Source organism: Triticum dicoccoides, chromosome 1B, assembly GCF_002162155.2.
Source record: "Triticum dicoccoides isolate Atlit2015 ecotype Zavitan chromosome 1B, WEW_v2.0, whole genome shotgun sequence".
NCBI classification, from domain to species: Eukaryota; Viridiplantae; Streptophyta; class Magnoliopsida; order Poales; family Poaceae; genus Triticum; species Triticum dicoccoides.
The window spans coordinates 201,392,306-201,416,111 of NC_041381.1; the positions used below are offsets into that span (position 1 = coordinate 201,392,306).

At 43.4% G+C, this 23,806-nt stretch overlaps 1 protein-coding gene across 1 annotated transcript; it reads left to right on the plus strand.

Moving 5' to 3' along the window:
- The first annotated feature begins 18,104 nt into the window (after positions 1 to 18,104).
- On the plus strand, positions 18,105 to 21,355 carry LOC119328304. Its single transcript, XM_037601311.1, has 3 exons — positions 18,105 to 18,491; positions 18,591 to 18,693; positions 20,648 to 21,355. The coding sequence occupies exons 1-3, from the start codon at positions 18,334 to 18,336 to the stop codon at positions 21,011 to 21,013; spliced, it is 627 nt and encodes a 208-aa protein (XP_037457208.1). The 5' UTR covers positions 18,105 to 18,333; the 3' UTR covers positions 21,014 to 21,355.
- The last annotated feature ends 2,451 nt before the right edge of the window (positions 21,356 to 23,806 follow it).

The window sequence follows — 23,806 nt, forward strand, 5'->3', positions numbered from 1 at the left end:
CCTCAGCCTGAGAATGCCGATCCCTCATCATTACTCTAATGTCGTGATGATACTCTCTTCAAGCGCAACTTCTAGCATGCAAAGGCTTCGGCCAAGGAAAACAAGAAGTCATTGGGATTAGACTTCAACCCTGGTCCCTCTGCTCCCCGTGCTGACGGCTCACGTGATGCAGAACCCAATGTCATCGGCCCCTTCTCCAACCTTGATGGCCTCATCACCTACATCTTGGTCCAAGGTGCCAGAGTAGATCATTCTGATAATGATGCTGACACTAATGAAACCCCAGCTCCTCCTCCAAAGCCGCAGAAGCTAAAAAAGCCTAAGGCTTCAAGATCAGTTGCTCCTCCAAAAGCTTCACGTGCGAAGCCACTGGCCACTGCACCTCCTGAAGACAGTGTGCAGTCCGAAGATCAATCACGTATCTCCAAGAGGACGGAGAAGAAAAAGCAAATCGTCAAGCATACTGATCAAACCTTGACTCCTGCTGCCATTCTGCGAGAAGAACCCATTGATCTGTCCAGCGATGAAGATCTTGCAGATGATGCCCTTGAGCAACTGATAAAGAGCAAGGAAGAAGCAGAGATCTTCAATAACCTGCCTATCTTCGATGTGGCAATCATCCATAACTTCATTGATGAGTGGTTTGACACACCAAATCTCAGCTTTGAAGATCTGCAGCTTCCCATTGGCCTCAGCATCTCCTTCAATGGCGCCATTGCTTCAGAGCTAGCTCTCGCTTAGCGCATCGTTGAGCTGAAGAACAAGATTGACTATGAAAAGGCTCAGTTCAAGAAGCATGTGGCAAAGCTTAGCGTGCAAGATGTCAGAAACTTCAAGGTCATGCTGCACGAGCTTAAAGAAGCTTTTCTCAAGAAGCGCGAAGAAGCTCAGGGCTCTCGTGAGCACATGAAGAGTTTGGCTGACAAATGTGTGCTTGCCTACAATGAGGCTGAGAAGCACAAGTCTCTTGGTCGTCCTGGCATTGACCCTAGAATGGCTGCAAAGAAGAAGAAGCTCTCTACTACCCAACCTGCACCTTCAAGTCAAGAAGCACCTCGCATTATCTTCCCAAGCAGCATGACTGGCTCGAAGCCAAAGGTCCTGTCAACCACTTCAGAACAGAAGAAGACGAGGGCTGCCGAGGCTGAAGCCAGAAAAAGGAAGAATCCTGAAGCCTCTGATGCTGCTCCCTCCAAGAAGAAGCGCAAAACCAAGAAGAATAGGGCTGCTCCTACAGAGCCCTTAGTAGTTGAACCTATCTCAGTGGTTCGCCCTGCATCTGAACACCAAGAACGATGGATGATAGTTCATGAGCCTGCTTCCACAGAGGATCATGAAGCAGAAGACATTCCAGTAGCTGAACCCACCGCTGCTGAAGACATTGGTCACGATGACAATGTTGAAGATGATGAAGTTCTTCCTCAGATCGAACACAACGTGGTATCATCGCCTGTTCTCACGAACAGCGAACTCATCAGCATTGGTCGTCCTCTGATGCCAATTGCTCAGGATGCATCGTGGGCTGATCACCCATAGCAACAAGACTCCCCAAGTACTCCCCAACAACAACCACAAGTTACACCACCCATGCAAGAAGAAGAAGTAGACTTTGAGGCCCAGCCAACTCCATCTCCAAAGGCGTTGCCAGCATTTCGCAGGCTTCGCAAAGGACAAAGGCCTCAAGTCCCTCTTTCGAGCATTCCAGAAGGAGAAGTGCATCACCAACCTGTTGCATGTCAAGTGTTTCCTGAAGCCACTCCAACTGTGAATGTCTCCGTGTCTGAAGCCCAAGCTGCTAAAGACAATCCGGTTGCATCAGCCGATGAAAGACAAGAAGACGTATGTGTCCCTACTCCCCCCGTTATTGAAGAAGCTATTCCTGATGTGAACGCGCCAGTGCCCGACCCTCTAGCTCGTCAAGTGGAGGTTGAAAATCATGAAGTTGCCACTACCAACGCAAGTGAAGCCAATGACGTGGTCATGGCTGAAGCTAATGTGGAGCTTGCACCAACCAGTGTGTCAGAAGCCAATGAGGCAACTGCTTTCGAAGCACCTGTCGTGCAGCCTGAAGCCTCAGTTGCTGCCACTGCTCATGTTCCGCCACCAAGGCCCTATACAATTGAGCAAGCATACAATCATGGTCAGCTAACCACTGTTCGATGGCACATTCTGGTCCCACAGCCTACTGCCTCTGGTCCTCAGTTTGATTATCATGTTGAGCATAGGCCTCAGGTCGAGAAACCAAAGCCAAGACTGCCAAGGTTCCCAGGTACTGCAAACTCTACAGGGTCCTTCAATGCAAATGTCTTCAAAAGCCACAATACCTTCTTTGACAGCACCAAGAACCCCTACTCAAAGCCAAGGATATCATCTGATTGTTTCTGGAGCTATCAGCGGTGAAGCTATTACTCCTGCATTCTGTATGATCAAGGGCGCATTTTCCATCATATGCGCCTCGACACTGAAGCCATTGCTGGACTGTCGTGCTTAGAAGAAGCACTTGACTGCTTTTGTGATGCAGGTCTGCTCAACTTTGTGACAGACAAAGAACACTGGAATGAGGAACTTTTGCTTCAATTCTATGCTACCCTCCACATTCGCGGCTACAACAGGGATATCAAGACATGGGTTCTTGAGTGGATGACCGGAAATGTTCATCATGAAGCCAAAGCTCTTGATGTCATTGAGCTTACATGCCTACCCACTCCCGGAGAGCTCTATGAACCTGACTGTCAACTACACCGCAATGCACTGGAGAGCATCTTCCATAAGCCTGAACCCAACATGAGCCAGACGTTGAGCATGATGAAGCCTTTTCCATCTGACGCTGAATACCCCACGGAGTTCTTTGTTGACAACCTTGAAGGAGCCATGAATACATTGGTCTTTTACATCCTCAATGGCATCAGCTTCAATTCCTAAGAATTCTTCATTAGGCAACTTGCTGCATCTGGATCTGGCCTTTTTGGTCTGAAATTCTATGCTCCATGGATCATGCGCCTCATCAAGCGACACTCCTTTGTCAACTATCAGCCCTCTGCTCGCAATCATCTGATCTTTTTACCAGAGGTTGATATGTCAGTTGAAGCCATATACTCTGACCCTGCCAAGGAGCCTCTTTGTCTTCAAAATGCTGATCACCAAAGCTTCACTCAACCCATAGAAGGCGTTCAAGCAGTAACACGTATCTATCCAATGGCTGGAAATACTCGTCTGCCTCATCATGCGCAAACTAAAGCCACTGAAAGCACCATTGCCCAAAGGCCTAAGAAGCGCTCTCGTGTTCTAAATGACTGAGAACTTCTTGTGGCTCTTCATCAGAAACAAGATAAGCATCACTATTGGCTCAAGAGACAGATGCAAAGCCTCTTGGTGGACGTCAATCGTATTCAAAATCTTGCCACCAAGAATGCATTTGTTGCTCATGAGACTTGTCGGCGATCATGGAAGAGTTTGACGCTGCTTAGTGCTGAAGCAGATCTTCAAGACGATGGCTTCACTGAAAGATTCAAGTTTGACTCCACTCGTCCATGGACTGCTGTCCTACGTCGAACTCCATCCCTTGAAGACTCTGACTATTCTTCCTCCGTGGCAACTGTGAATGCCAGAGTGATCGATGATGAAGATGATGCTACTTCACCGCCTCCTACTTCTGCACGCATCGACACTGCACCAAGTACGTCTGCACCACCAAACAACAACGACGACCCTGCTGCTTCACATACTCATGAGGACGAGTAGATGCTCTATGTCTTCAAACCTTTTTGGTCCTTACTGACAAAAGGGGGAGAAGCATATGAGTTTGATAGTCTTCAAGCGGGTTCATATGGGCGGTTGCTTTATATTTTGCCTCGTGCTTACAACTCTCGCTTTTGAAACATTTGGTTCTTTGAGTTGTAACACTTAAACTCGATGGTCGCCTGCTACTTATTTGCTTTACTGTGATGCGATTATAAATTCCGCATGTGCGATGATAACTTCCGCACTTAGATCATTCTGCAGACGTCTATTTTTCATTATGCATGTCATTATATTTGCTATATCATTTCATGCATGATGAATTATCTTCATAAGTTGAAGAGGATCTCCACAAGTACAACCTGCCATGTGCATTTGCATTCCAAAAGCAAATTACTTATATGCACATCTTCAGGGGGAGCCCTTGCCACTTATGAAGACAATACCCTATCCTTTACAATTCACATACTTTATCCCCGTTGAAAACTTCAACCAGTTTGTCATCAATCACCAAAAAGGGGGAGATTGTAAGTGCATCTAGTGCCACCCCTAGTTGGTTTTGGAGTATTGACGACAAAAGTTGGTTGAGGGACTAATGTGTTTGTGAGAATTGTAGGATAACGCAGGTAGTGTCCCACATTGATTCGGTTTACCTACCGGAGATGGCCCCTAAAAATGTGTGAAGACATTGAAGACAATGGTGGTATGTGAAGATATTCATATTGAAGACTATGACATGAGAAGACATTGAGTGAAGACTATGGAGCGCGAAGACTGTGTTGTTTCGCTGTTTCCTTTTCTTCTTTTTTGAGTCATAGGAACCACCGTACTGTTAAGTGGGGTCCAAGTGAACTAAGTCAGAATGAATGAAGTGATGCTCAACCCAAATCCTATGTCTTCGAGCAAAGACAATGAGAGCAAATCTTATCCAGAGCTGGATGAGTCACCTTTGCTTGTAGCCCAAGTAAAGTTGCCGTGTGTGTTTGAAATCTGACCGTTGGAACACGTGTCAGTTCCTTAGTGAGCCAAGGTCATTTCGGACATATTAGGTCGGGTTGCCCAGTGGCTATAAATAGCCCACCCCCTACACCATAAATTGGTGGCTACTCAGAGTTAGTGCACGACTTTTGTCGTTTGAGAGCAACCCACCTCAAAACCTTTGAGAGAGAGAAATCCTTGTGAGGACCAAGCCCAAACACCCAGAGCCAAAGAGTGTTAGGCATCACTGAAGTCTTTCTGTCTGTGTGACTTGAAGACTTATTACACTTGAGGACTGTGAATCCTCCAGCCGGTTAGGCGTCGCGTTCTGAGCATCCAAGAGTCATTGTGGATTGCCGGTGAACGAAGTCTGTGAAGGTTTGGAAGTCTACCTTGAAGACTTAACAGAGTGATTGGGCGAGGACTGTGTGTCCTTAGCTCAAGGGGAATAAGTTGAAGACACGGTCTTCTGAGTTGAATCTCAGCCTCCCTAACCAGACGTACAATTGTCACAGCAACTGGAACTGGTCCAACAAATCCTGTGTCTTCAACAAGTGACTGGTTCTATCCTCTCCCTTCCTTTACTTAAGTTTGTCTTCATGAAGTCATTGCCTATCTGTGTACCTGTTTGACTTCATTGCTTGACTACTACTGTTGATTGGCTTCATACTATCTTCCATCCTAATCCTTACTACTTAGCTGCTATTAGTCATGTACTTTCACATCATTGCATACTTGATTATGGTTTGCTTATTGTAGTTTATCTTCCGCTGCATATCAATTAGGTCATTTCTGCTGTTTGTCTTCGAAACTATCATGTTTTGAAGACTTCCATAAAAATCGCCTATTCACCCCCCCTCTAGTCGATACTAGCACTTTCAACATGGTTAATTGGGATGATAGAAATCTATGACGATTTTTGAAGAATCGTCACAAAATTGTGCTCCACGCCATCAAGGTGGTGGACCGAGCCTGCGTAGGCACTTCTATGAAAGTCTATGCAATATATATGATGAGGTCTCCATGATAGATATGAGGGTTAACTTTACCCTCGATTGCTCTAGTCAATTTTGGCTCGTTGACTATGTCCTAGCTAGCTTCGACCTAGTGGAGCGTGGATGTCATCCTCTCTATACAAGAAGCAAACACTACATAGTTGGCACGATCATTGGAGACGCATGTACACAAGTGGGACTGGACTTCCTATAAGTCATGGTCATACATGTGATCTCGGTGGGCCCTTGATGCCAACCCCTAAGTATATGAACCAGATATGGCACAATCGTTGGTGACCCTAGAATGTAATGAGTGGAACCATACTTTCAAACAATATGGTCCAGATGTTAGCTGATGTCTACTATGCAACTTTATTCTTGTAGACTCGTGTTGGGCCTCCAAGCGTAGAGTTTTGTAGGACAGTAGCAATTTTCCCTCAAGTGGATATATCAATCAATGGGAGGTGTAGGATGAAGATGGTCTCTCTCGAACAACCATGCAACCAAATACAAGAAATCTCTTAAGTCCCCAACACACCCAATACAATGGCAAATTGTATAGGTGCACTAGTTCGGCGAAGAGATGGTGATAAAAATGTAATATGGATGGTAGAAATATATTTTTATAATCTTAACAAATAAAAACAGCAAGGTAGCAAATAGTAAACGGGCACAAAAACGGTATTGCAATGCTTAAAAACAAGGCCTAGGGTCCGTACTTTCACTATTGCAACCTCTCAACAATGCTAATATAGTTGGATCATATGATTATCCCTCAAAGTGCGGTAAAGAATCACTCCCGAGTTCCTATTAGTGGTGAATAAAAGATAGGAATTGTTTATAGGACACGAAGCTACCTCAAATCTATTATTTCCGTTTGATCTATCCAAGAGTTCGTACTCAAATAACACAAAGCTATTTTTTCGTTCGATCTATCCTAGAGTTTGTACTAGAATAACACCAAAGCAAATTCATATTCATAATACTCAACCCACACAAAGAACTATAAAGAGACCCCAAAGTTTCCATCGGAGAAAAACGTGCATCAACCCCTATACATAGATTACCCCAATATCACTGCGGGAATCCGCGAGTTAAATGCCATAACACATATCAAGTGAATCGATAGGATAACTCATTATTACCTCAAGTATTCATATTGCAAGACATATATCATGTGTTCTCATCTATGAATATTCAATCCGACAAGACAAAACTTTGAAGGGTAAAGATTCAATTCATCATAATAAGAGTATAGAGGGGAGAAACATCATATGATCCGACTATATTATCAAAGCCCATGATACAGATCATGAGAGAGAGAGATCAAACACATAGCTACTGGTACAAACCCTCAGCCCCGAGGGAGAACTACTCCCTTCTCATCATGGTGGCCGCCGGGATGATGAAGATGGCCATCGGAGATGCTTTCCCCCTCCGGCAGGGTGCCAGAACGGGGTCTAGATTGGATCTCGGTGGCTACAGAACCTTGCGGTGGCGGAACTTCTCGTCTAGGGCTACCCCAAAGGGTTTCGGAATATTTAGGAATTTATAGTGCAAAGAGGGGGTGCGGGAGGCCACTGAGGTGGGCACAACCCACCTGGGCGCGCCAGGGGGCCCTGGCACGCCCTGGTGGGTTGTGCCCCCTCGGGGCACCACCCAGGTGCAGCTCAGGCCCATTGGGTTCCTTCTGGACCAGAAAAAATCTCCGTAAAGTTTCATTGCGTTCGGACTCCGTTTGATATTGGTTTCCTGCGGTGTAAAAAATAGCAACTGGCACTTGGCACTGGGTCAATAGGTTAGTCCCAAAAAATGATATAAAGTTGCCAAAAAATGATTGTAAAACACCCAAGAATGATAAAATAATAGCATGAATACTTCATAAATTATAGATACGTTGGAGACGTATCAGCATCCCCAAGCTTAATTCCTACTCGTCCTCGAGTAGGTAAATTATGAAGTGTGAATGCTAGCAAAATGCACAAGTTTGATCAATGATAATTTCAATCACTTTTCCTAGCATCATAATAGCAATTCTTTGTCATAAAATTTCTCATGTTATAGTGGCAACCAATTCACATGTTAAGGTTCAAACAATGAACTCTCTTGAAACTCAACAACCTATGTTCTCAGTCACCAAGCAATTGCAATTCAACTTATTTAACGGAGTTTAAGTAAGAGCTCCACGTAATCAACCATCATATAGTCTTCTATGATTGCTAACACTCACCGCATACACATGAGCAAAACTTTTCAACCGGACACATAGAAAGATAGGGGCTTATTGTTTTGCCTCCCAACGTATTCACCTCAAGGGTGATGTCAACAATAATAACTTATGCTACCCATATTCAACTAGACATATGTGCCTAGATCTTTCCTCACCACATGATGCTTGCCAAAAGAGAAAAATAGAAAGGAATAGAAAGAAAAACTTTGACTCTTTGCATAAAAAGTAAATACTGAAAAGTAAAAGATAGGCTCGTCGCAAAGGGAAGCAGAGGTTGCCATGCGCTTATTTGTTTGTATGCTCAATCCCTTAGTGCAAAAGAACGTCACATTATATTGCCCCTTATGATAGCAACCTTTATTATGCAGTCCGTCAGTTTTATTGCTTTGCCATCATAAGTTCGTACAACACTCAATTTTCTCTTACACTAAATGATCTAGCACTTTTAGAAGCAATTTTTATTGCCTTATTGCACTGATGACAACTTACTTGAAGGATATTGCTCAATCCTTGGGTAGGTATGGTGGACTCTTGAAAATAAGATTTGGGTTTAAGGGTTTTTGGGTGCACAAGTAGTATCTCTACTTGGTGCAGAATTTTTGGCTAGCAAAGATGGGGGGCAAGCACCACATGTTAAAGGATCTATGACAATATAACTTCTATGTGAATATGAGCAAACATAAATCATTACTTTGTCTTCCTTGTGCAACATCAACAATTTTGGCATATAATATTTTGATGGGGGATCACAATCACAAAAGATTTCCATGATAGTGTATTTGCATGTGAAAGTTCTCTTCCTTAGCCTCAAAAGATTTTATTTTCTAAACCCAATGTGAAGCTACCACTAGGCATGATATGATCTCAACTTCATGACATTCAACTTATTCAACAATTTACTCATAGGATATAAGTGAAACACAAGAGTAAATAACAAACTACTCCAAAAAGATATAAGTGAAGATCATGCGAGTTGTTAAGTAAATAAGTAGCTATTTGAGGACTCTCTCTTATTCAAAAACTTTCAGATCTAAGTATTTTATTAAAACAACAAGCAAAAACAAAATAAAATTACATTCCAAGAATAGCACACATCATGTGAAGAAGCAAAAACTTAGGTTCAACTGATACTAACCGATAACTGTTGAAGAAGAAAGGTGGGATGCTACCTGGGCATCCCCAAGCTTAGATGCTTGATACTTCTTGACATATTATTTTGGGATGCCTTGGGCATCCCCAAGCTTGAGCTTTTGTGTCTCCTTAATTCCTCTCATATCACGGTTTTCCAAAATCTCAAAAACTTCATCCTCACAAAACTCAACAAGAACTCATGAGATAAGTTAGTACAAATCAATGCAAAAACCTTATCATTCTCTACTGTAGCAAATCACAAAAATTATTATTCAACATTGCATACTGAATGCATCTGCATATTTAATACTCCTATCCTCGAATAGAATCATTAAACAAGCAAACATATGCAAACAATGCAAACATAACAGCAATCTGCCAAAACAGTACAGTATGAAAAGAATGCAAGATTCATCATACTTCCATAACTCCAAAAATTATGAAAATTTACCATACTGTAGAAAATTTATCAGATCTTACTGTGCAAAAAGTTTCAACATTTTATCATACTCTGACTTTTCTGGTGAATTTTTCCAACAGTGGTAAACTTTATGTTTTCAAACAGCAACATGTAGACTTGTATAATAAGCTATGTGAAGGCTATCCTTGACATTTTTATTGAAAAGAAAGATGCAAAACATTATTCTAAATAACAGCAAGCAAATCCTAACAAAATAGAATGACGCTCCAAGCAAAACACATACCATGTGACAAATGAAAACAAAGCTCCATGTGAGGTTACGATAATGTTGGAGACGAAAGAGGGGATGCCTTCCGGGGCATCCCCAAGCATAGTTTCTTGGATCTTCCTTGAATATTATCTTGGGGGTGCCTTGGGCATCCCCAAGCTTAGGGTCTTGTCACTCCTTATTCTCCTCATATCGATATCTCACCCAAAACTTGAAAACTTCAATCACACAAAACTTAACGGAACTTTGTGAGATAGGTTAGTAAGATAAAGAGCAAACCATTTCACTTTGGTACTGTCAAAGACAAGATTAATAATTGTTTCCATACAATTCCTCTATAGCATATCATTTCTACAATTTATATTGAGCAATATAAGCCATAGAAACTAGAAAGCAAGCAAACTATGCATTGAAAACAGAATCTGTCAAAAACAGAACAGTCTGTAGTAATCTGTACTCCAACCATACTTATGCTACTCCAAACATTCTAAAAAAAATAGGACAACATAGAGAATTTGTATATCTATCACCTGTAAAAATTTCAGATCAAAAGCACGTTCCAGTGAATTTTCAAATTTCCTGGACTTAGCGCAGAAGTTTCTGTTTTTGCACAGATTCAAGTCAACTATCATCCACACTATCCAAAAGGATTTACTTAGCACTTTATTGAAACAAAATCAATAAAACATGATTACTACAGTATCATAATCATGTGAACACACAAAAATAGTAGGTAAAAGTGTTGGGTTGTCTCCCAACAAGCGCTTTTTTAATGCCTTTTAAGCTAGGCATGAAGATTTCAATGATGCTCACATAAAAGATAAGAATTGAAACATAACAAGAGCATCATGAAACACATGGCAAGCACATTTAAGCCTAACCCACTTCCTATGCATAGGGATTTTGTGAGCAAATAACTTTTGGGAGCAAGAATCAACTAGCATAGGAAGGCAAAACAAACATAACTTCAAGATTTTCAACACATAGAGAGAAAACTTGATATTGTTGCAATTCCTACAAGCATATGTTCTTCCCTCATAATAATTTTCAGTGGCATCATGAATGAATTCAACAATATAACCATCACATAAAGCATTCTTTTCATGACACAAAAGCATAGAAAACTTATTACTCTCCACATAAGAAAATTACTTCTCATCAATAGTAGTGGGAGCAAACTCAACAAAAAAACTATCATGAGATTGAAAATTAAAATCATGATGACAAGTTTAATGGTTATCATTATCAAATATAGCATACATGTCATCACCATAATCATCATAGATGGGAGGCATGCATTCATCGTAATAAATTTTCTCATCAAAACTCGGGGGACTAAAAATATCATCTTCATCAAACATAGCATCCCCAAGCTTATGGCTTTGCATATCATTAGCATCATGGACATTCAAAGAATTCATACTAGCAACATTGCAATCATGCTCATCATTCAAATATTTTGTGTCAAACATTTTATTAACCTCTTCTTCTAACAATTGAGCACAATTTTCCGATCCATCATTTTCAAGAAAGATATTATAAAGATGATCAATAATATGATGTAACCTCAATTCGATTTTCTTTTATGCAATTTTCTTTTATAAACCAAACTAGTGATAAAACAAGAAACTAAAAGATTCAATTGCAAGATCTAAATATATACCTTCAAGCAATCACCTCCCCGGCAACGGCGCCAGAAAAGAGCTTCTTTGACGGGATGTGAGTGCAGCTTTCCTAACCTCCCCGGCAACGGCGCCAGAAAAGAGCTTGATGTCTACTACGCAACTTTATTCTTGTAGACTCGTGTTGTGCCTCCAAGCGTAGAGTTTTGTAGGACAGTGGAAATTTTCCCTCAAGTGGATGACCTAAGGTTTATCAATCCGTGGGAGATGTAGGATGAAGATGGTCTCTCTCGAACAACCCTGCAACCACATACAAGAAATCTCTTGTGTCCCCAACACACCCAATACAATGGCAAATTGTATAGGTGCACTAGTTCGGCGAAGAGATGGTGATAAAAGTGTAATATGGATGGTACAAATATATTTTTATAATCTGAATAAATAAAAACAGCAAGGTAGCAAATAGTAAACAGGCACAAAAACGGTATTGCAATGCTTAAAAACAAGGCCTAGGGTCCGTACTTTCACTAGTGCAACCTCTGAACAATGCTAACATAGTTGGATCATATGATTATCCCTCAAAGTGAGGTAAAGAATCACTCCTGAGTTCCTATTAGCGGTGAACAAAAGATAGGAATTGTTTGTAGGACACGAAGCTACCTCAAAGCTATTCTTTCCGTTCAATCTATTCAAGAGTTCATACTCAAATAACACAAGGCTATTTTTTCTGTTCAATCTATCCTAGAGTTCGTATTAGAATAACACCAAAGCAAATTCATTTTCATAATACTCAACCCACACAAAGAACTATAAAGAGACCCCAAAGTTTCCGTCAGAGAAAAACGTGCATCAACCCCTATGCATAGATTACCCCAATATCACCGCAGGAATCCGCGAATTGAATGCCATAACACATATCAAGTGAATAAATAGGATACCTCATTGTCACCTCAAGTATTCATATTGCAAGACATATATCATGTGTTCTCATCTCTGAATATTCAATCCGACAAGACAAACCTTTGAAGGGTAAAGATTCAATTCATCATAACAAGAGTATAGAGGGGAGAAACATCATATGATCCGACTATATTAACAAAGCTCATGATATAGATCACGAGAGAGAGAGAGAGAGAGAGAGATCAAATACATAGCTACTGGTACAAACCCTCAGCCCCGAGGGAGAACTACTCCCTTCTCGTCATGGTGGCCGCCGGGATGACGAAGATGGCCACCGGAGATGATTTCCCCCTCCGGCAGGGTGCCAGAACGGGGTCTAGATTGGATCTCGGTGGCTATAGACGCCTGTGGCGACGGAACTTCTCGTCTAGGGCTACCCCGAAGGGTTTCAGAATATTTAGGAACTTATAGTGCAAAGAGGGGGTGCGGGAGGCCACCGAGGTGGGCACAACCCACCTGGGCGTGCCAGGGCGGAACTTCTCGTCTGGGGCTACCCCGAAGGGTTTCGGAATATTTAGGAATTTATAGTGCAAAGAGGGGGTGCGGGAGGCCACCAAGGTGGGCACAACCCACCTGGGCGCGCCAGGGGACCCTGGCATGCCCTGGTGGGTTGTGCCCCCCTCGGGGCACCCCCAGGTGCAGCTCTGGCCCATTAGTTTCCTTCTGGACCAGAAAAATTCTTCGTAATATTTCATAAATTATAGATACGTTAAAGACGTATCATTAGCCTAGTGGGCCCATGATGCGAGCTTATCGGTACATGAACCAACGGTTGCATACATAACACAATCGTTAAGGACCTGCATTTATAGAAATGGAAGCAAACTTTCAAACAAGCTGGGTACTAGATGTTAGCATGGTGGAACAATGATGTCGGCCTCCAAATACATGAACCAACTATTGTGTACTCCCTCCGTTCCTAAATGTAAGTCTTTTTAAAGATTTCACTACAAACTACATACAGATGTATATGGACATATTTTAGAGTGTGGATTCACTCATTTTGATCTGTATCTAGTCCATAGTGAAATCTCTAAAAAGACTTATATTTAGGAACGGAGGTAGTAAGTGGCATGATCATTGGGGACCCACATGTTCACAAGTGGGACCGGAATTTCAAACATGTTGGGTCACATATTTTAGCTTGGTGGACCCATGGTGTCAGCTTCTCAATACATGAACCAACGGCCGCGTGCATGACAGGATCATTGAGGAGCTGCATATACACAAGTGAGACCGATTTTTTGTGTCCCAAATATAAGCATGGTGGGCCCAAGATATCATCCTTTCAATAAATTAATATGTTAAAAGGTTGGGGAAACATGAACTTGAACACAAGACCTCGTACTTTTGAGATGAGCACCTATCCAGCAAGCCGACCTAATTATAACTTCTCTTAGATAGTTGTATGTGAAATTTCTTATACATGTACAAGCAAGTGCTGGAACAATGTAGATATGCTATCTGATATGAAGGAAAACCTAGATATCCATCTCAATAGAAAATACTAGAGGCCGAATATAATCCATAGATAAAGAGCATATAAGGAATCGATGAAGCAACCTTGTGGGTGGTCGATCGCTCCCCAAACACTTTGTCTACTCTTTCTCCCTTACTTCGGATCCCAAGAGGTGTGGTTAGAGATGCCCGCCCTTTCATATTGTGCACGTGATGCATAACTGATGCGATGTAGGATTGACAAAACCTAACTAGAGAGTTGGTGTCTTCCAATGTCATGTACATATATGTACCACTATTGGAATGCAATAACTGAAATAAAAATTTATCATATAAACTAGGAATATATGGCTATGGGAATGCAACAATAGGCCACATGATTACAACTAAACATGAATGCTCAATGGGTAAGTAGAGTCAGTGCCATAGTACGGATTGAATGTGGAACTAGATTGAGTCAATCGTAAGGTATCAAACACCAATTCTACTTCCTCAATGGTTGTACGCATGTACTGGTAATAATCTCGTGATCTATCATTACAACTATATATTGTTGGTTTAGGTAGTACAAATTTTTATTTGCACTTGTCTATCAGTACACGCGAGATTATAATGAAGCCAAAATTATGTGCACTAGTCTACCAGATTTTTATTTTGGTGAGATTTTGTCAGTACATGGAATTTGTTTATATACCCATTAATCACATGCTTGTCCAACAAAACATACATAAATAATTAGTTTACTAGCACACTGAGTGAGTTCATTATGTTAGCCTCAATCACTGAGCCGCCATGTGAGCGCTTAGCTTTCAATAACGAAGGATTCGTTTATTGGGCCCGAGTCAATGGGCTGCCATGTTTGTGAGGACCCGAATTAATCACATGTTGGTCCAACTGAAAACACATAGCAGAATTAGTTGTGCTAGCATATTGTGTAGGTTTATCATGCCAGCCTTAGTCAATGGGTAACATGTGAGTGACTATAACTAAGTAATTATGGGCTCCTTTATTGGGCCTGAGTCACTGGGCTCTGTGGGTGACACAATCAAATCCTTGCTATCTTAGAATTGTCTTTTTAAGCCTCCATCAATGTGAACTAGGATAGCACCAACTATCTGAACAACGGGATAAACATCTTTGAGGCCCTTGTGTTTGAATCCTCTAAATCCTACCATCTTTACTTACTTGCAAGTTATCATCTTTTCGCTATGTAGTACTCTTTATAGCTTGCCTATTAAGTTGTTTACTCCTACTCTGAGTTGTGCGAAAACGGCCACCCCTAAAAACTTGAAACTACGTGCTTTTGTTTCTTGCTAGGACTATTCACCCCCTCCCGTCCATAGACCTCGATACCAACACAGTCCCCATCGACACAACCCAAGCCAAGTTGCTATATTTTACACAACATTACTAGTTCCCTAGTCTTGAGACCTCAATCTCCTTCACTGGTTCAGGTGTTGTTCTAGTGAGCTAAGCACCTCACAATATTGGGGGTACCTAGGATTTCCTAGAAAAGTCCGTGTGAGCTTCTCTGAGATTGTATGGCCTAGTAAGGTCGACACAATTAGTCTACCCATAGAGGAGGATGAGCCTGTCACCAAGGCCAGATGTTTGGGGAAAATCTCACTCTGTTCCCATGTGAATTACGTATGTGTACCTACACCGAATCAAGGTGTTGCTGTGGTGCACAACACAATTGGAGCAAGTTGTGGTAGAGGTCTTCCAAGCATGAAGAAACTAGGCATCATGGATCCCAAGGATGACAAAATGAATTTGGTAGTGGCAGTGAGTTTCTTTTTGAAGGAATGCCTCACGACGCAATTTATTTCAATTCCAACGGAGTTACATCATTTATTACATGATGCTGCAAAAACTTGGGTGGATCATCCTCCCAAGAAACTACAAAATTTGAATCATATGAGTATTTGCTAGCTTATGGGCCGCATTCCTAAGACAATGTTGAAATGGAACTCCATCGATAGAGCGGGCTAGAGCAAAACAGTCTACAAAAATTGTTGAGTAGGGGCTGAAGACATCAATCCCACCATTGCACACTTTCATAAGTTCCAAGGAGTCAGGTTCTATACTCACTCATTAGCATCCCAGGGAGTTCATAGTCACTCACGAGCATCCCAGGGAATCCATACTCACTCGTGAGCATCCTACATAATCCAACAACTCAATTTCTTTAGAATGCCTCCAAAGTAATGGCATCAAGCAAATGATTTCGAGGACAAGCCACACTCACAACAACTTCTCCCAAACTGTTCCTAAGACATCACCCATAGCTCTGGTATCATCCTCATGGAAGGCTGCATCAGTGTTAACCTTATAGCAGCCCCGACTCAACTTTGACCAACCAACTTCCTGAGGGTGGTTGTTGTGCGTCACTGAATCATAGTTTGCAGTCAGGGCATGAGTCAGAAATGTTGTCTGGGGTGGTGTCACCATTGGCTCGCCCTACACAAATTCCCACCGCTACCACCACACAAACCAACAAACTAGAACGACATACTCTTGCATGCCAAGCATTCTGAGAATTGGGGAGTTCTGATTCGGATTACATAAAATGCCCTCGAGCAGAACAAAATCAAAACAATCAAAATGACAAGTGCCTATTCAATAACTTCATCTAGCCCCATCTCCTTCCATACTTAGTTCTTCAAAGACCTTGTCCGTCATCTCTGCTGGTCTAGACCCAAACTGGTGCTCCCACTCCGTGTAGTATGCAAGTCGCACTGAAAAGGTGCTCGACTTGGTTTTGTACCACGCCACAAAATCCTCTATTAAGTGAGCACTCAAGGGGATGATAAGAACTCTCTCCACGTCAATTGGTAAAAATATCTCCCTGGTAAGTTTTTCATCCCAAAGAGACCAAAGTCTGGGTTGATTAATTCCTCAGCCGTACACAAGATAACATGCCCCTTCAAAGCCTGAATCTTCCTTGTATTATTATTTAGGATCCAATGATCTTCCCAAATGTTCATCGTTTGATTCGACCCCACTTTCCAAGTATGGCCACGTCTGAAAGTTTGCAAACCAGGAACAATACTTCGCCAAGTATATGAAGAGCCTTTTTTGGTCCATCACTTAACAGGCTATCATCAGGGAAGTATTTAACTCTCAACACTTAGGCACGGAAGGAATCGGGATTGCTTAGTAGCCTTCAAGCTTGCTTTGACTACATAGCGAGATTAAAAAATACAAATCTCGAAAGCCTATACCTTCCCCTTTTTTTTGGAATACACATCCTCCACCATGCGCGCCAGTGCATCCTTTTCTGATCCTCCGTATCAACCCACCAGAAAGTAGACATTGCATCATTAATTTCTTCAGAGAGTTTCTTACGGAGCTTAAAAATAGCCATGTCAAAAAACAGGGATATGTTGGATAACTGCCCTCCACAATATTTGAACTATCCTTTTTCAGAAGATGAGTAATACTGTCACTCCTATCTAGTTACATCATGGTTAGGGACCAAGGTATTTATCTGAGATAGATTCAGATATAATATTTAGCTCGATTTGTGCTTTTAAATCAACATTTATGTTTGGACTAAAAAATATATTGTATTTACCTTTGCTTACCAACTAGCCTGAGTTTGTACAATATTCATCTAGCACTTATTTGAACAAGGTTGCAGTAATATTCATCTAGCACTTATTTGAACAAGGTTGCAGTAATCAAATCAGCCTTCATAAGTATTAGGGAATCATCAACAAATTGTTAAACTGCGGAATTTAGTATTCCCTCTGTCCGAAAATACTTGTCATCAAAATGGACAAAAAAGGATGTATCTAGAACTAAAATACATCTAGATACATTCCCTTTTATTCATTTTGATGACAAGTATTTCCGGACGGAGGGAGTAGCTTCTAGGCTTAAGCACGAACAATGTTACTTTTTCCAGCTTCCGTTTTCTTTACGCGGAGAAAAGATTTAGGTGCCATTGTCCTTTATATCTTTGGCAAATTGTAGTGTTTGTTATTCTTTTTCAACTTTGATGGTCGTTTGTGATGGTGTGTGAAGTAGCGTGTAAGTATATTGTCTGTTTCTTTCCATCGGTCCGGACTTTTTAAAATACGCATGGCAGATTCCCAAAATGGAAGCTGCAAGGAACCTTCCCATAAACAAAAAGTGTTTTAATGGCGTCTGTGAGCCAAAGATTTGGGCATGAGACGCTAAGCCAGAATGCACGTCCTCGGAGGATGAGACGAACACGAACGGTCTAGATGAGGATGACGTGGAGCCACGTGTCAGCAGTGTCTGCTCCCGCGCAGCTATATAAAGGAGCACAACTCCAGCTCACCCTCCGCATCTTTCATTCGTGCCTGAAGCAGCAGCCATTGCCCATTGCTAACGAGAGTGGAGTGGTAGAGCAGTTCGAGTTTGCCTTTCTCTCTTGCTTGATTGGTTGATCGGTGACTCGATCCATCGTCGGAGGTACATATAGTTAGCGAGGAATTCTCCGGCCGGCCACCGGCGACGACGACCGCAAGTGATCCGTGAGGGTGGTGAACACGACGGCGGCTATGGTGAGCGGCGGCAAGGGCGGCGTGCTGCCGCTGGCGTCCCTGAACCACATCAGCATAGTGTGCAAGTCGGTGGAGGAGTCGCTCGACTTCTACATGAACGTCCTCGGGTTCACCCCCATCCGCCGGCCCGGCTCCTTCGACTTCGACGGCGCATGGTAATCCAACCGGATCCTCAGCTCAATTCGTAGGAGCGTCAGTGTTAATTGCACTGCTCTGAATCTCTGATAATGGTTTTCTTGTTGCTGCGAGTGAAGGCTGTTCAACTACGGGATCGGCATCCACCTGCTGCAGTCGGAGCGTCCCGACAGCTTACCAGCGAAGGAGATCAACCCCAAGGATAACCACATCTCCTTCCAGGTGCGTTTCGCGTAGTTAATTTCGATTTGGTTGCGAACACTGCTGCTATGGCTGAGGTGGCTACGATATGTCGTCCGTGAATGAAAGATGGTAACGGTTGCCTTCCTACTATTTTTTTTTGACCACAGTATAATCACATAGGCTCACAATACACTCGGTCTCTACAAACACGCGCGCGCGCCAGACCGATACAACATCTTGAGGCTGACGAAGTCATCACAGATATCTCGTAATCGATGCGACCATCTCCTCCTATTGAACAAATTTGTAAGGGTCCTCTTTGTACGAGAGGAAGGAAATTAACTTGCTCCGTACGTAGGCGAGATAGGTTAGGTTCTCCGTCGTCGTTAGCTCCTCCTTTTTATGCCCGTTACGTTTATCCAACCGTTGTTTGCACGTGCGAGGGTTGCTTTCAGCACAACTTGATACAACGTTATACCTTATGCGGAAGGAACTTGTTCGTCCTACCCTTAACCAAACTTCAAAATTGAAAGAAGCCAATGATTAAACGAGATATGTCTTCTAACGAAGCGCTCCAGACCCTGAGGCAGAGGCAGAGGCAGACAACAAACATGGCGGGATGCATGTGTTACACAGCCGGCAAATTGAAGTGCTGGTGTTCACATGCACATAAAAGTGGGTGTGACTGTGAGCCCAGTGCTTGCACGTCACATGTGCACACAGTGCGGTTTTATCCCACGGTACATGCACTTACCGGGTCGCTGTCCACGGTGACAAAGGTGGATAGGCATGAAGAAATGGGCGTAGAAAGTGGGCATTCAATCGTTCGGTGGTAGCCATGCTGCGTCTAGGAACCGTGAACTGGTTGGCCACTTTGCAACACAAAGTTCCTCGGACCCGTCTTCTGTGGAAAGGCTATGTATGCCTACCCAGGAAAGGCTGCCCAACATTTTTCGAACGGTAGGTGCAATTCGAGTTAGGCAAAATTAATCTCTCTCTCTCCCTCCGTCTGAAAATATTTGTCATCGAACGGAAGGAGTACTCCCTCCGTTCCCAAATAATTGTCTTTCTAGCCATCTCAAATGGACTACAACATACGAATGTATGTAGACATGTTTTAGAGTGTAGATTCACTTATTTTGCTTCGTATGTAGTCACTTGTTGAAATCTCTAGAAAGACAATTATTTGAGAACGGAGAAAATATTATTTTGCGAAAATGATCCAGATCTATTATCAAAGTTCAGCGAAAATGATTAAAGTAATTTGGAAGTACAAAGTTCAGTGTTCCAAAATGTTGCAGCATGCATATGTGGTCTAGATTCAGAACCACCAAAAAACCTAGCCTCAAGAGGGTTGCTTGTGGAACTCTCTAGAACGCACGTATGCATTGCATGTCTTTTCCTAACTGGTCGCCCGTGGCCAAAAGCAGTTCGGTCATCTCCATCACCAACAGAGCAGGGGGTTGCTTTTCCCACAAACAAGGCCACATGGATGATAGATACCTCCACAACTTGGTCCCAGCAGCAAGACAGCTCTCTCCCTCTCTCTCTCTCTCAAGGAAGTATTAGGGTGTGACGAAAGGGACGTCGGCGTCTTGTCGCCGGCGACGGCCCGCATGTGTGCCGCGAGTAACAGTGCCGTTATATGTGCGATCGATCGGTTCTTTGGATCAATCATGGGTGACAGCTCATCTTACTACATCGGTGACCGACAACGACTGGTCGGGCTGGTGTGCGCACGTACGTGCGCGGCGCATAGATCTTTAATTTCACGCGTTGGTTTCTTGTCCGTCGTGTTGCACGGGTTCTCTGGCATGCACGATGGATACCAGGCCTAGTCACCGCTCACCACATAGAAACGAGTTGCATGCCGAGTCACGGTGTCTCACTAGCTCAAGAATGTGGAAGTCCACTTCTGAGATCAATTTTCTTTCACCAAATAACAAAAACCTTCAGAGACTAATGGCCGAGCAAAATGCGTATTTGTTTGCAGTGCGAGAGCATGGTGGCGGTGGAGCGGCGGCTCAAGGAGCTGGGCATCCCATACATCCAGCGGTGCGTGGAGGAGGGCGGCATCTACGTGGACCAGATCTTCTTCCACGACCCCGACGGCTTCATGATCGAGATCTGCAACTGCGACAACCTCCCGGTCGTCCCGCTCGCCGACCAGACCTTCGCCATGGCCGCCTGCAAGAGGGTCGCCTCCGTCAAGCAGCAGCAGGTGCCCATGCCGGTCGCACAAGTAGCGCAAGCAACCCCTGCTCCCACGGCGGCCGCGGCTTCGCAGTGCATTCCCGCGCCGAACCCGGCCTTGCAGCGCGTCGGCGGCGAGGAGGCGGCGCATATCTCGTGCGCGTGAGAGGTGGGAGGCCGGGGTAGCCAGGCCGCCCAACTGGTGGCGCGCTCCGTGGAGTCGTGGTTTTTGTATATTGTGATATAACAGTGTGCGTATGAATAAAGTGAGGGGAGCAGAGTGTGGTTTCAGCTTCAAATCTGCGTCTCGGAGCGGCCTAGGATGAGCCCTCTGTTTGCTCTGTTTCTGCTCGTGATCCTTCGAACTAGTAGTAGTACTCCCTCCCACACTAAAAAGTTTATATATTTTTTTCTTCGAACAAAACCTAAAATTCTTTTCTTTAGAATCACCTTTTTTTTAGCGAAAACACCCGAGCCTATTTATTCATCAAATGGAAAATTTTACATAGCCCGGGGGCTCCAAAAGGCAGACATGACGGCCTTGCGGAAGATGTAAAGAGTCCTTCGCAATGTTATGAGCATCAACATTGTCCACTCTCCTTTTAAATTTAAACATAAAATCTCCTAGTTCATCACTCAAACTCGCAACCTCCTTAGTGATCATGGAATTCTCTCATGCCACATCTGCAGGCTGTGTGAAACAATATGAGAAGTGTTAAACCCTTTGTCTGTTAAACCCTTTGTCTCGGGCCGCATTGTATATATTGGACGAAAGCCTTGGCGTACAAGTTGCAAAAGAGATCGATCAGAGATCGTTACAGAGAGGAAAACAGAGAGAAAAACAGGAGGGATACGAGTGAAGACCAGATAGAGAAAGGTTACAAGTTTAAACAGTTTTCTAACCCTATACGGTTTATTCTAACACTCCCCCTCAATCTGAACCTCAAAAAACTTTACCGAGATTGCGATTGTACTTTGTGGAAGATTATGCAACTCACGATATATTGATCGTGTGCAATATGCATGTATATATAGCTCCCCCATTTTAAAGGCGATCTAGATGGCGAACCCCGCTGCACCTCACGGTCGCCGGTTGACGCTAGCGCCCAGGCCTAGGCCACCGGCGGCGTACGTCACGGCTGAGAGCTCTGGCGGATCAAGGTTCTCCTGCCTGGGAGCCGAGTATGGTTCTTCCGACGAAGAGACTCCCCCTGGCCTCGGCATCGCCATGGCCCTAGAGGTCTTACGCCACGAAGATGAGGGCTCGGGATGGACGCGATTGTCGGTAGGAGGAAGAAAACTGAAGCAGAGTTGGTGCAGGAATTTTGGATCGATGCTGGTTTCCCGATGCCGGCGTCAAGGTTTTGGGAACGGCGGCCGTCCACATCGCCCGAGCCTCCAGAGTCATCTTGCAGGAGTCCCATCATTTTCTTCCCCACCGATTGTTATCCCCTTTTTTTAGGGATCTTGATCTTATCCCTTCGGGATATGATCTTATTCCTTTTAAGGGGGGATCTTGGTGCGCCTTGACCAGGGGTGTGGGGCCTTGCCCCCACTACCCACGTTCATGTGGGCCCCACTCCAGAACCTTCTAAAACCTTCCCGGTACAATATCAAAAAATCCCGAACATTTTTCGGTGGCCAAAATATGACTTCCCATATATTAATCTTTACCTCCGAACCATTCCGGAACTCCTCGTGACGTCTGGGATCTCATCCGGGACTCCGAACAACATTCGGTAACTGCACACTAATTCCCATAACAACTCTAGCGTCACCGAACCTTAAGTGTGTAGACCCTACGGGTTCGGGAATCATGCAGACATGACCGGGACAACTCTCTGGCCAATAACCAACAGCAGGATCTGGATACCCATGTTGGCTCCCACATGTTACACGATGATCTCATCGGATGAACCATGATGTCAAGGATTCAAGCAATCCCGTATACAATTTCCTTTGTCAATCGGTACGTTACTTGCCCGAGATTCGATCGTCGGTATCCCAATACATCGTTCAATCTCATTACCGGCAAGTCACTTTACTCGTTCCGTAATGCATGATCCCGTGACTAACTACTTAGTCACATTGAGCTCATTATGATGATGCATTACCGAGTGGGCCCAGAGATACCTCTCCGTCACACGGAGTGACAAATCCCAGTCTCGATTCGTGCCAACCCAATAGACACTTTCGAAGATACCCGTAGTGCACCTTTATAGCCATCCAGTTACGTTGTGACGTTTGGCACACCCAAAGCATTCATACGGTATTCGGGAGTTGCACAATCTCATGGTCTAAGGAAATGTTACTTGACATTAGAAAAGCTTTTAGCAAACGAACTATACGATCTTGTGCTATGCTTAGGATTGGGTCTTGTCCATCACATCATTCTCCTAATGATGTGATCCCGTTATCAATGACATCCAATGTCCATGGTCAGGAAACCATAACCATCTATTGATCAACGAGCTAGTCAACTAGAGGCTCACTAGGGACATATTGTGGTCTATATATTCACACATGTATTACGGTTTCTAGTTAATACAATTATAGCATGGACAATAGACAATTATCATGAACAAGGAAATATAATAATAACCATTTTATTATTGCCTCTAGGGCATATTTCGAACAGTCTCCCACTTGCAGTAGAGTCAATAATCTAGTTCACATCACTATGTGATCGTAATGAATCCAACACCCATGGGGTTTGATCATATCTCGCTTGTGAGAGAGGTTATTAGTCAATGGGTCTGAACCTTTCAGATCCATGTGTGCTTTACAAATCTCTACGTCATCTTGTAGATGCAGCTACCATGCACTATTTGGAACTATTCCAAATAACTATTCTACTATATGAATCCGGTTTACTATTCAGAGTCATCCAGATTAGTGTCAAAGTTTGCATCGACGTAACCCTTTACGACGAACTATTTTACCACCTCCATAATCGAGA

Excerpts from the sequence above, each read along its gene's own strand:
- LOC119328304 (XM_037601311.1), top strand. The coding sequence starts at position 18,334 with ATGGTGAGCGGCGGCAAGGGCGGCGTGCTGCCGCTGGCGTCCCTGAAC. Across the intron at positions 18,492-18,590 it reads TTCGACTTCGACGGCGCATG|GCTGTTCAACTACGGGATCG; the intron begins GTAATCCAACCG and ends CTGCGAGTGAAG. Across the intron at positions 18,694-20,647 it reads ATAACCACATCTCCTTCCAG|TGCGAGAGCATGGTGGCGGT; the intron begins GTGCGTTTCGCG and ends ATTTGTTTGCAG.